Source organism: Lepidochelys olivacea (assembly GCF_965140295.1).
Source record: "Lepidochelys olivacea isolate rLepOli2 genome assembly, chromosome: 5".
Lineage (NCBI taxonomy): Eukaryota > Metazoa > Chordata > Testudines > Cheloniidae > Lepidochelys > Lepidochelys olivacea.
Window position 1 is genome coordinate 37,587,041 of NC_140415.1, and position 12,557 is coordinate 37,599,597.

At 45.3% G+C, this 12,557-nt stretch overlaps 1 protein-coding gene across 2 annotated transcripts in view; it reads left to right on the plus strand.

Moving 5' to 3' along the window:
* The first annotated feature begins 1,185 nt into the window (after positions 1-1,185).
* The window catches only part of RAB3C (RAB3C, member RAS oncogene family), a 198,869-nt gene continuing 187,497 nt past the window's right edge, over positions 1,186-12,557 (plus strand). The window contains exon 1 of one of the 2 annotated variants that reach the window (XM_084627941.1): positions 1,186-1,356. In XM_084627941.1, coding sequence (XP_084484067.1) covers positions 1,339-1,356 — 18 coding nt within the window. In that variant the 5' untranslated portion in view covers positions 1,186-1,338. Of the gene's footprint in view, positions 1,357-1,993; positions 2,210-12,557 lie in introns of those variants that run through there. The other variant, XM_084627940.1, reaches the window with a different exon arrangement.

The window sequence follows — 12,557 nt, forward strand, 5'->3', positions numbered from 1 at the left end:
CGAAAGGAGTTGCCACAGCAGGTCAATGTCAGAGGCAGGAATAGAACCTTATTCACTGGACATGCTGTCTCTTAAGATGTATATCAGACTTCTAATGTTAAATTCCACTCAGGGTCCTATAGGATTCTAGAAATTTTCTTGCACTAGGTTAGAGTATTCATACGGTGATTCCAGGACATTTAAAGTATTTATATCAATTTCCCAGATTAAGGCCATGATTCACAAAGGGAGTAGTCCCACTGAAGTCATTGCTTTTTAGTGCATGCTTGAAGTTGTGTGCTCAAGTACCTTACTAACTTAGGGCCTGAGATCATGTGCAAACACAGCTTCCCAGGACTGCGAGACTAGTATTTACAAACAGAAAAATGTTTCTCAGAAGCCCCAAGAGTCATCTAGTTGTTCAAGAGTTGGTTGAGAACAACCACTTACCTTCCACACGAGAATAACAGTAGAGAAATACTGCAGAGTTCAATATATAAAACACTTGGGGAAAAAAGCGGAACAGGGAAGAAAACCTGTATTGAATTGTTGTTCAGCTATTTCTCTGCTGACTTACAAAATATAAATGCACTTGCATATAGAAAAACATATCAAATGCAAAAACTAATGCTAGTGCAAGTGCAATGGTAAAACTGAGAAGGCATGAACCTAAAAGTAAGAAATTACAAAAAGTAGTGGAGTTTTAAGTGCAACAATAATTGCCAGTCCAGGACCTTGGTATTCTGAACTTTATAGATAAAGTCAGTACCTTATTAATTAAAGAAATTGGTTACATTTAGTATCAAGCAACTAGGAAGAACAACAAGGAAATAGTGTTCTCCTTTTTCAAATTCAGCCCACCAACCCCAACACTTGAGCCATTGATACTAGGGTGGTAGAAGCATTGGAGAATACTATAGGGACCTGTATTGCGGAGGCAGAGGGTGAGACTAGGATGTAATTATTTCCCTGATCCTATGGCTGTATTTTGTTATGGTGATTAATGCCTGCATTTTATGTAACTTGCGTTGTGTAACTAACCCTGTGGCCTTTCCCTTCCCGTGCTGGTTGGTGGCTCTGAGTTAATGAATGGAAGAGGTGCCTGGAGGTTGGACCTGGGGGGTTGGGCTAATGCGAATTTTGCTGCTGAGCTTCCTAGGAGACGCTTGCTGCTGCTGCCACTTCCTTCCATCGCTGCTGCCTGCCTGAGTGAAAGTCCTCCATCTACACCCTGACCACAGCCCCTCAGCCCCAGCCAGCACTTTCTCCACCGAGTCACGCCTGGCCCACTCCCTCTGCCCGTTCTGCCCTGCACCCCTTGCGGGCTGCCCTTGGGAACCACCTTCTCTGGCGCTGCCAATGGAACTGTACGGAAAGGTAAGGCAGAGGGGGCAGCCCCTCCCCACCCATTCAGCGTCTCTCTCCTTAGCCAGTCTGGCCCTCTGTTGTCTTGCCAAGCAAAGTGCCCACCCAAATAACGGAGCTTTGTTTGACAAGCTAGCAGCGGGGGCGAGGGGCGGTTAGACCTCAATCCCCTCAGCCAGCTGAAATGCGGTCACCTTGGGAAACAATGTATAAACGCTCCGGGCTGAACTGGGAACACGGTGGCTTGTAGGGAGATGAGGCGTTCGGGTTGGTTTGGGCGGGGCTGAGTGGGGGGGGGGGTGTAAAACCAAGGTGTCAAGTGTAGCGCTAGGTCCCCGGCACTGCTGGAGACCCCCCGGCTGCTCTGTGGGGCTGCTGCAGCGGGGCTACTCGTCCCACTCGGCCACTTCCAGCGCGCCAGCTGGGAGCGGAGTTTGCAGCGCTCCGCTCGGCTGGGTGCGCAGCCCCAGCGCCTCTCTGCCCAGCCGCTGGACTGGGCGACACCCGCGCTGGCTTCCCCAGCGCCTCAGCACGCGGGGCTGGAGGAGGAGGAGGAGGTAGGCGGGGCCCGCGCGGAGCTTTCTGGGAGTTGTAGTTCTTGCCCTTCCCAGGTCGCCTTTGCTCCCTGCCGCTGAAGGGAGCAGCGCGGACTACAGCTCCCATGGGCGGGCAGGGCGCGCCCGGCCAGCCGTGGGAGCGGCCGGAGGGACAGCTCCGGTGCTGATCCCGCCGCCGGTTTGTGAGCAGACGCCGGGGGAGCGCGCGGGGCGTGCTGTGGCCGCGCTCGCTGCTCGGCGGGACCCACCCGGCACGGGAGGCAGCTGAAGGGCGCGGGCCGAGGATGAGGCACGAAGCTCCCATGCAGGTACCTCGCTGAAGGGGAGCGAGTGGGGAGCGAGCAGCCGCACGCTGCCGCCCCGGCGCTAAGGACACACACGGGGGGGGGGGCGGCGGGCGGTCTGGGGGGGGGGCGCTTAGGCCAGCCGCAGCCGAGCAATGGCGTTAGCGTTCGCTCACCTTGCGCTGCTGCGCCGAGCGGGGACCGAGCCCTGGTCTTGTGAACGCCGCTGGGGGCTTGGGCTCCGCGCCTGGGAGCGAGTGAGTGTCGCCTCTGAGTTCCTCTGCGGTGGAAGGCACCGCACACCCCACATCGCCCCTTCGGACGGCTCTGCCTGCCTGCCCAGTGCGTGGCAGTTGCCTGGGTCAGTGGCCCGCTCGCCTGAGGGCAACCCGCGCCCAGCCAGGCTTTGCACAGCTGGGGAGGGGGGAGGTGACGACTGACTGCAAATAATTCCCGTGCCTAGAGGCGCTGAACTCAGAGAGACGCCTGCTCGCTGCCAGTGCCATTTCCCCCCTCAGACGGCGCTCGCTGCTGGAGAGGCAGGGGGCAGCTGTACGCCTTCTAGCAGCCTGGCAGGCACTGATGTCCTTTTGTGCCACTCGCACGCGGGGGTAGGGCACGGGAAAGCCCTCGATAGTCAGCCGCCCCCCGTGCTTGTGTTACTTTTTAAGATTTATGATCAGATATGTGTGCTGCATTAGGAAGCGCATCTATCTCTTCAGTTATTAAGCTCCTTTGTGAATGAATCTAAACTCCTCTGCAAGTTAATTAATTATAAGTTGGGTGTTTTTTTTTCTTTTTGGTGGGGTGTGTGGGGGAGAAATATGCAATGAGTTCTTCGCTGCATGCAAAGCAAGTTAACTGGAAATGGCTGTCTGTTTATCAAATAGGCAGTTATCCATCTGCATCAAAGGATGATGTCTTGTTGATAGAATTTGAGATAAGAATAGGATACCCCTTTCTTAATTGTTTTTGTGTAGGGAAAAATCTAACTCTTTGCACAGGAGAAAGAGATGGATATTCAGGTATTATTAATTGACATGCACTGTTGTTTTGATAGCCTCAGGGTAGTTGTTGTTTCAAATCCATATACATTAAATTACTTAATTTATTTTAGTAATTTGTATTATTTATTTATATTGCCATAGCATGTAGGAGCTCGAGTCATGGACCAGAACTCCATAGTGTACATCTGAACATAGGATTTTTAATGGAAAATCAATCATGTTTACGTTAGTAGCAATGAATCATATTGATGTTATATAATTTAACTAACCTCTTTACAGTTGTGCTGTAAGTTATGTTTTGAAGTGCAGCCATGGCAGTATATGTTCTCTTTCAGTATTTATGGTAGTGTTGCTATTATCTTGTGTAGCTTCTGTAACAGTAGAAGAACTTCAACATGAAAGGGGTGAAATATGAATCCTTTTAATATAAATGTACAAAAAGACAGCTAAAATACTGGGTAACACTGCTCTGAATCCCACAATTGAAGCTGGATTTATTTGACTTTGAAGAGTGAATAATAAACCTATAAACCCTTGTTATATCAACTGTTTATATGTCACATGCTGAAATCTTTCAGCCAAAGAGGCACATTAAAAATAAGCCAATCTGCTGTAAGCATTTCTATCAGTTTTCTGGGTAGAGAGCAGAGTTGGTTAAGATGCTGTTTAAAATACAGAGTTCTATTTGGTTGGTACATGAGTATTTTCACTGTGTTCTTTACTCTTAAGTATATTTACATATTAAAATAATATTTTGAATTAAATGATTTTGGAGATCCTTTTGCAGAAAAATAGGTTTGTATATTACAATGAAAATAGAAGATTTTGCTTGTCAGTGGAAGAAAGTGAATGTTAGGTTCCTACTGGATTAGTTATGTATCACAGATATTGGATTTATTGGGCAAAAGCTTGTTAAAAATATAGAAACAAAATGATTGTACAAAACTAACTAAAGACAATTATAAAGAAATAAAAATCCAGGATCTATAAACATATATTTGTCATATTATGTTAAAATCACATCTTGATTTTTATATGAGCAGGCAAATATGAGATTGTTACTGCAAATTATAATTGTCCATTGTTATCAAAATGAGTGGAAAAGAGTGCCTTAGTATAAAAATGACAAAAAGGAGCTATAAACAAGGGTAATTTTTTTTTCTTAAAGGTTGGTGAAAGGACAAATAATGTATATTTCAGCATATCTCATCCAAAACTATAATTGCACAGCATCTGGGTTTCTCCAAGATATGAAAATGCAATCAGGCAGATTAATTCAGATTAGTTGTCATTTCCCTTTAGAGGCTTCAATTCAAATGCTTCCTTCCACCACCACCACGTCTAAAAACTATTTTTATTAAATCTTCAAGCAAAATACAGTTCTGCTGTGGGGTCTTCTTCTAAAGAGACATTTCTTTTTCTAACTCTAATTTAGTACAGTTCACAGTCCTTGTCCAAATGAGATTTTGGATTGACTGAACTAATTGCCCGCTTTACTTATTTTATCTGTAAAGGAAGACTTTGTTACCAGGTTTTGTCTTAAACACATGATATCTCTCTTTAAGCTCCACAGTTTTATAAAACAGTCCGTTATAGAGTAAATGTAATTCTCTATTGCTAAAATATCTCAGTTTCAAAGAAACAGGAAGAAAGATGAATTGTGTCTATTGATCAAGAAGAAAACCAAGTCACCAGGCAGCATAAGAACTAGTTTTTCCTTTACAAATCAACTAATAATTAAAAACATAAATCTAAAAATATAATAAAAGATGAGATAATGGGCCATCTCAGTGGTACTGATCTTTTTTGCATGCACAAGATCCTTGTTTAAATCCCAAACACAGTCTATTTATCTTTGGGCCAACGAGGTCTAAAATGCCTGGAGAGGAAGGATTCTCAATGCTTGTGTATAAAACTATATGCAATATACCTATGGGCACATACATCACTGCCCTCTGCCAGATGGAATCAGATGTACTCAGGAGTTTGTGATGATTTTTTTATTACCATTTTTGTCACAAGTTTAAAAAGAAAATAGATGTCTTAATATTACTAACAGCTAGGTGGAGGATTGTGGTTTTGGAAGCAATAGTGCTGAATTCTGTTCACTGTGCCACATAAAAGCAGTGTGGCTGGCATGTGAGATGGCTGTATGCATGCAGACATGGATTGTAGGAGGTGAATAAGCATACATTGTTCAATCCCGCTTTATATAGCTGGTTAAGGAGTGGGAATAAAGGCTTGAAAAGCAGTTTTGCCTGGTTAGAATCATACTGGCTGAGATTTGGGAATGTGATGCAAGGGGTAGACTGTTATATTAGTGATGAATAAACAGATTTGGAAGAAATAGAAGTGCTAACCTCTTTTCAAATATCATAGAACTGGAAGGGACCTTGAGAGGTCATCTAGTCCAGTCCCCTAGGCAGGACTAAGTATTATGTAGACCATCCCTGACAGGTCTTTGTCCCTGCTCTTAAAAATCCCCAATGGTGGAGATTCCACCATCTCCCTAGGCAGTTTATTCCAGTGCTTAACCACTCTGACAGGAACTTTTTCCTGATGTCCAACCTAAACTGCCCTTGCTGCAATTTAAGCCCATTGCTTCTTGCCCTATCCTCAGACGTTAACAACAATTTTTCTCCCTCCTCCTTGTAACAACCTTTTATGTACTTGAAAACTGTTATCATGTCCCCTCTCCGTCTTCTCTTCTCCAGACTAAACAAACCCAGTTTTTTCAATCTTCCCTCACATCTTTCCTGAAATGTGGCACCCAGAACTGGACACAATATTCCAGTTGAGGCCTAATCAGTGTGGAGTAGAGCAGAAGAATTACTTCTCATGTCTTGCTTACTATACTCCTGCTAATACATCCCAGAATGATGTTTGCTTTTTTTGCAACAGAGTTACACTGTTGACTCATATTTAACTTGTGATCCACTATGACACCCAGATCACTTTCCACAGTACTCCTTCCTAGGCAGTCATTTCCCCATTTTGTATGTGTACCTTCCTAAGCGGAGTACTTTGCATCTGTCCTTATTGAATTTCATCCTATTTACTTCTGACCATTTCTCCAGATCTTTCTGAATTTTAATCCTATCTTTCAAAGCACTTGCAACCCCTCCCAGCTTCATGCCATCTGCAAACTTTATAAGTGTACTCTCTATGCCATTATCTAAATAATTCATGAAGACATTGAACAGAACCGGACCCAGAACTGATCCGTGCGGGACCCCACTCATTATGCCCTTCCAGCATGACTGAATCACTGATAACCACTCTCTGGGAATGATTTTGCAACCATTTATGCACCCACCTTATAGTAGCTCCATATAGGTTGTATTTCCCTGGGTTTTTTTATGAGCAGGTCATGCGAGACAGTATCAAAAGCCCTACTAAAGTATTTTCCTCGTATCTCCCAACAGTTCTCTCTAGCTTTCCTGATATTCTGCAAATTCAACTGGAAGGTCTCAATAGTTTAGGCTGCTGCATTCAGGGTTTGTATGATCATAGAATCATAGAATATCAGGGTTGGAAAGGACCTCAGGAGGTCATCTAGTCCAACCCCCTGCTCAAAGCAGGACCAATCCCCAATTAAATTATCCCAGCCAGGGCTTTGTCAAGCCTGACCTTAAAAACTTCTAAGGAAGGAGATTCCACCACCTCCCTAGGCAACGCATTCCAGTGTTTCACCACCCTCCTAGTGAAAAAGTTTTTCCTAATATCCAACCTAAACCTCCTCCACTGCAACTTGAGACCATTACTCCTTGTCCTGTCCTCTTCCACCACCGAGAATAGTCTAGAATCATTCTCTCTGGAATCACCTCTCAGGTAGTTGAAAGCAGCTATCAAATCCCCCCTCATTCTTCTCTTCCGCAGACTAAACAATCCCAGTTCCCACAGCCTCTCCTCATAAGTCGTGTTCCAGACCCCTAATCATTTTTATTGCCCTTCGCTGGACTCTTTCCAATTTATCCACATCCTTCTTGTAGTGTGGGGCCCAAAACTGGACACAGTACTCCAGCTGAGGCCTCACCAATGTCGAATAGAGGGGGACGATCACGTCCCTCGATCTGCTCGCTATGCCCCTACTTATACAATCCTGCACCCTGCTGGAATTAGAGGCATGCAATGCATTCTGGGGCATACCTGACCTCAGGAGGCCTCAGAGCAAGTGAGATCAGAAGATGGCAATTGGCTTAACAGGGAATGCCAGATCTGCCGAGTCCTTACCAGGGACATGGCAGGTCATGAGATCAGAACAATGGACCTATTGAAGCTGGTTGAGCTGCAGAGAGAAGGGGGTTAAGAGGGAGTCAGTAAAAGCAATGTATGAGTTTATCTCTACTAAGGAAGGAAATAAGCATATTTTCCTCAGAGCTTTTCATATCCTGCTGCCACCAGTGATGGCTGTACTCATACAAAAGCAAGCAGAACAAGGCTATGCTGGCTTCTACTGCATTAGAAATACATCAAAATAAAATGGAGAAGGACAACAGCAGAAGGGGAAAGGAAATGCTATTTCCACGCTCTTTTGAGGCTGCTACAAAACTGTGATGAATAAAGCCAAACAAAAGCCATAAAAGTACAGCAGTTAACATGGCCACATGTCTCTTAGCATTCAGCAAAATTATCTGATCCTTCCAAATTTATTTAACTTTCTGTTAACACAGGAAATGTTATTCCTGGAGAGATACATGTAAAATTTTCCACACATTTTAAATGACATTGTGGGATCTTGACTGCCTGACTGGCTAGGGGTATGTTCACATATTGTACACAGAATGTTTAGTTGCAAGGGTAGGTTTCTTGCTGAGGATGCAGGCATGCATTTCTGTGCTATGGACTAGACTGCTCCTCAGAATGTGTCTGTCTTAAACAACATTAGTGGAGCCTCTTACAAAGATTGTGAGGCTGCCCCCCATGATTTGTTGACAGGAGGTGCAAACGGAGGCAGGTACTTGCAAACTTGGCTGCTTTGCTGGAGAAAACATATATTAAGGTCACCCGTCTAATAGTACTTCGCAGTTCTAATAGCGCCTTCCATCTATAGCGGTCACTGTGCTGTACCTACATTAATGAATGAAACCCCAAAACACCTCAGAGGCAGGTAAGCATCCTCTGATATTGCTAAGTATTGTTATCTTCATTTGACCCCTGGGGAAGCAAAGCCACAAAGAGGTTAAGGTCACATAGGCAGTCTGTGTTAGAGTGAGGATAGAACCCAGAACTCCTGATTTCCAGGTCTATGCTTTAAACACAAGACCATCCTTCTCATCATGATTATGCCAGCCCGCCATAGAGGGCATGAAGGGATCTTGTGTATGAGTCTCTTGGTCACATTTTAGCCATTTTAGAAAAGAGATGGAGCTTGCACATCAAGGCCAGATTGAGCAGTGATTTACATTCCATATATTCCCATTAGACTGGGACCGCCCAGACTGTAAGTCATGTCTGAACTTGGCCTATTATTTCTCATTGCTGAAACTGTTTTTACCATTGTTCTAACTATGAATATGCCTGACTATTAATAGAAAAAGTAAAGGAACCACCGCACGCTTTCAGGTGTGAGGAATTATGTCAATGGGGTGAGTGGGAGGCTGTTTCTTTGTAGTAAATAGTAGTAATAATTCTTGAATCATAGGGTGTCATTATATATATACACATAGAAAGGAAATGCTGTTCTTTGAAACATTCTATAAATCATTATAAGTGAAGAAACCAACTAGTGTCTGTCCTTGCGAGGGGGAGAAATGGGATTCTTCCTACTCACAATAGTAGGCTTTGCTTTTCTCCTAAGAAAATATTATTTTTTATAATTATATAAAAGAAAATATTTGTAAAATATATAAAGGAATGAGCCCAGACATGTCCTGGCCAATCAGCAATGTTGCCCTTTTCATCCTATTTTGCATGGGGACTTCATTCTGTATGGCACAAGTGCAGAGTGTTCTGTGCATATAAAGGTTAGATGAAGTGTTAAGCATCACAAAGAGTTCAGGCAAACTCAGTCCTGCCTTAATGAGAACATTGTTGCACAGCCATCAATTTTGTCTAGGAGTAGGTCCTGTAAGGCCAAACAAAGGAACATGACTAAGTACCTCGTTAGCATAGTGAGTGTCGCACGTAAATCCATCTCTTCAAGCACCCTCATTCAGGGATTGGTTCTTGACCCTATATTATTTAACATTTTTATCAGAGACCTGGAAGAGAACATAAAATCATCACTGATAAAGTTTGCAGATGACAAAAATTTGGGAAGTGGTAAATAATGAAGAGGACAAGTCATTTGTACAGCATGATCTAGATTGCTTGGTGTGCTGGGCACAAGCAAACAATATGCATTTTAATAAAGCCAAAATGTAAATGTGTGTATCTAGGAACACAATGTAAGCTACACTTTCAGAATAGGGGACTCTATTCTGGGAGGCAGTGACTGAAAAATATTTGGGGGTCATGGAAGATAATCAGCTGAACATGAGCTCCCAGTTTGATATGGCCCAAAGCGCTAATGCAATCTTTGGATGCATAAACAGGGGAATCATTTGGCACTGGTGCGATCGCCTGCTGGAATCTGTGTCTAGTTCTGTTGTCCACAATTCAAGAAGGATGTTGATAAATTGGAGAGGGTTCAGAGAAGAGTCACAAGAATGATTAAAGAATTAGAAAACATGTGTTATAGTAATGGAGTCAAGGAGCTCAATCTGTTAGCTTAAGAAAGAGAAGGCTAAGGAGTGACTTGATTGCAGTCTATAAGTACCAAATGGGAACAAATAGTTGATAATGGGCTTTTCAGTTTGACAGAGAAAGGTACAGAGTAATAAAATCCAAGGTCTAGATGTTGAACTAGACAAATTTAGACTGGAAATAAGGTATAATTTTTTTCCCTATGGGGTAATTAAACAATAAACAATTTACCAAAGCTTGTGGTGGATTCTCCGTCACTGTGTATTTAAAAATCAAGGTTGGATTTTTTTTTTTTTTTTTAAGAGAAGCTGTAGTTCAAAAGGAATCATTTTGTGGAAGTTCTATGGTCTGTGTTATACACTTATATAGGAGGTCAGACTAGATGATCACAATGGTCCCTTCTAGCCTTGGAATCTGACTCTGTTCTCAGCCCATGCCATCACACTTTTACTTTGTATTTGTGGGAATAAGAAAACAGATGCCCATATGATTTGAGACTTACTTCCATGCAGTGCATAGGATTATGCCTACTGTTTATGCTTTCTTATGCCTTGTATACTGAGATTGTGGCCTCCCTTCAAGCCAGAGGGGGAGGAACCACCCTCTCTGCCCAAGTGGGCCTAGCCAGACCTGTGTTGCCCCTCCCACCGGAAGTGGGTAACAGGAAATATAAAGGGCAGGGCCTCCAGCTCAGTTGGGGCTGAGACATCAGGGAGGCAGATGGACTCTGCTAGCTCCCGGCTGCTGACACTGCTGCCAAGCCCAGCGACACCCTACCTGATGGGGAACATGGTGTCTTTCGCGGACCTGCCAGGACTGCCGCTGGCCACCTACCTGAGATGGAAGATGCCCCATGGTTCCAGGTACACCTGGAGGGGAGGGGAGGAGGTGGCTCAGGGACAGCCAACTTCAGTCTAGCTGTAGCACTCCCTGAAGCATGGTCGGCGTGTTGCAGATGGATCCCTGTTGATGGACCACTCTGCCACTGTTATGGCCCTGGGTTGGGGCCCGGTGGAGTAGGGTGAGCCCAGGCTCCACCCCACCCCTGGGGTGGCAACTGCCCCTCACCAGGCGAAGAGGCCTGTGTTCGTCAGCCGTCCGCCGGAGCTAGGACGCCTGACCCCTGGGGCTTTTGCGCTATGCCTGCACCAAGGGCCCAGGACTAATTGACTGCTGGATTTGTTCTGCCTCTGCATCCAGAGCTAATTGACTATTGTGTTTGCTCTGTTCCTGCATCAAAGGCTCAGAGCCAGTTGACTCCTGGGTGTTTGCTCTGTCCCCGCATCAAGGACTTGGAGCCTAAATGACTTGTGGGTGTTTGCTCTGCCTCTGCATTCAGAACTCAGAGCTAACTGACTCCTGGGTTTGTTCTGCCCTTGTTCTACAGGCTTCAGAGCTGATTGGCTCCAGAGTTTGCTGTGCCCCTGCTTAAAGAGTCGAGGACCCATAGACTACTGGGTTTACTCAGCCCCTGTTTAAAGGGCCTAGGGACTATAGACTGTTGGCTGCTCTCTGGCCCTTAGCCTGGGGCAGCCTATGGACTCCTGGGAGTCCCTATTCCTGCCTAAGGGCCGGAGCCAGTTGATTATCAGGGGGTTTAGCCCTGTTGGACCAAAAAAGTACCTAGTGCTCAAGCACCGTTATGCCATTAGTATTTCAATATTTTTAAAAATTGAGAAGCTTAGATGGAAGGTGCCATCTAAGTGCAAAAGAGAAAGTAGCAGATTTTCACTTTTACAGAAAGGGAAGCATATGAAGGCACCTTTTTTAGTCATGTGCTTCTTACTCTGGTGGATCTAAAAGTATCTGCTGAATATTAAGCTGTTCAGTGAACAGTTAATGGAACCTGTGACTGGGCAGAACTCACCACCACGGCACCTCCTGCTGGCCATCCTGGGAATTAGCTCTCATTTCACTGGAGTGCCTTTGTCTAGTGGTGTCTTGCCCATTGTCACGCTCACATCCACCTCTAGGACCCACATCTCTTCCTGGACCATGGCATCCTCTTCTGGACACAGGCCTCCAGTGGTGTCCCAGTCAGTCCTTTCCCCCCTTCCGAGGAACTGACCTCTTTAGTCCAATTGCTTGCCTCACTGGCAAACTGCAGTCCTGATTCTAGCTGCTTGTTTTAGTAGCAAACTGCAGTCCATTCACCAGCCACTCCCCTTAGTGGCAAGTGGGGGCAAGGGGCGGGGGGAACCCAGGCCCACCCCCTACTCCAGGTCCTGACCCAGGGACCCTATAGCTAGCAGCCACATACTGCGCCTCCTCCAACTCTGCCATCTCCTTCCCTGGGCCACTTTCCCACAATCCTAGCACCTTCTCCGCCCTTGTACCAGGGCCGCAGCCTAGAGCTTTCTCCTACGCTGCTGACCCTCCCCTTGCCAGCACTACTCTGTCCATGGAACTCTGGCCTTCTAAGCAGTCAGTCCTCCTCCCTCCCCCTTTAGGGAATGACTGCCCCCTCCTCTGCTCAGCATCCCCTTCTTATATGGGCCAGCCTGGCCCTGATTGGCTGTTACAATAAAGCTTCTCCTGATTGGCTGGTACTATAAGCCTTTTCTTCATTGGCTGCCTCCCACGCAGCCTTCCCAGGGTGGCTTTAACCCCTTACATACCAGTGAGGGACAACCGCCCCATCACAGAACCCTATAGGAAATAACTTATTTTGTACATAG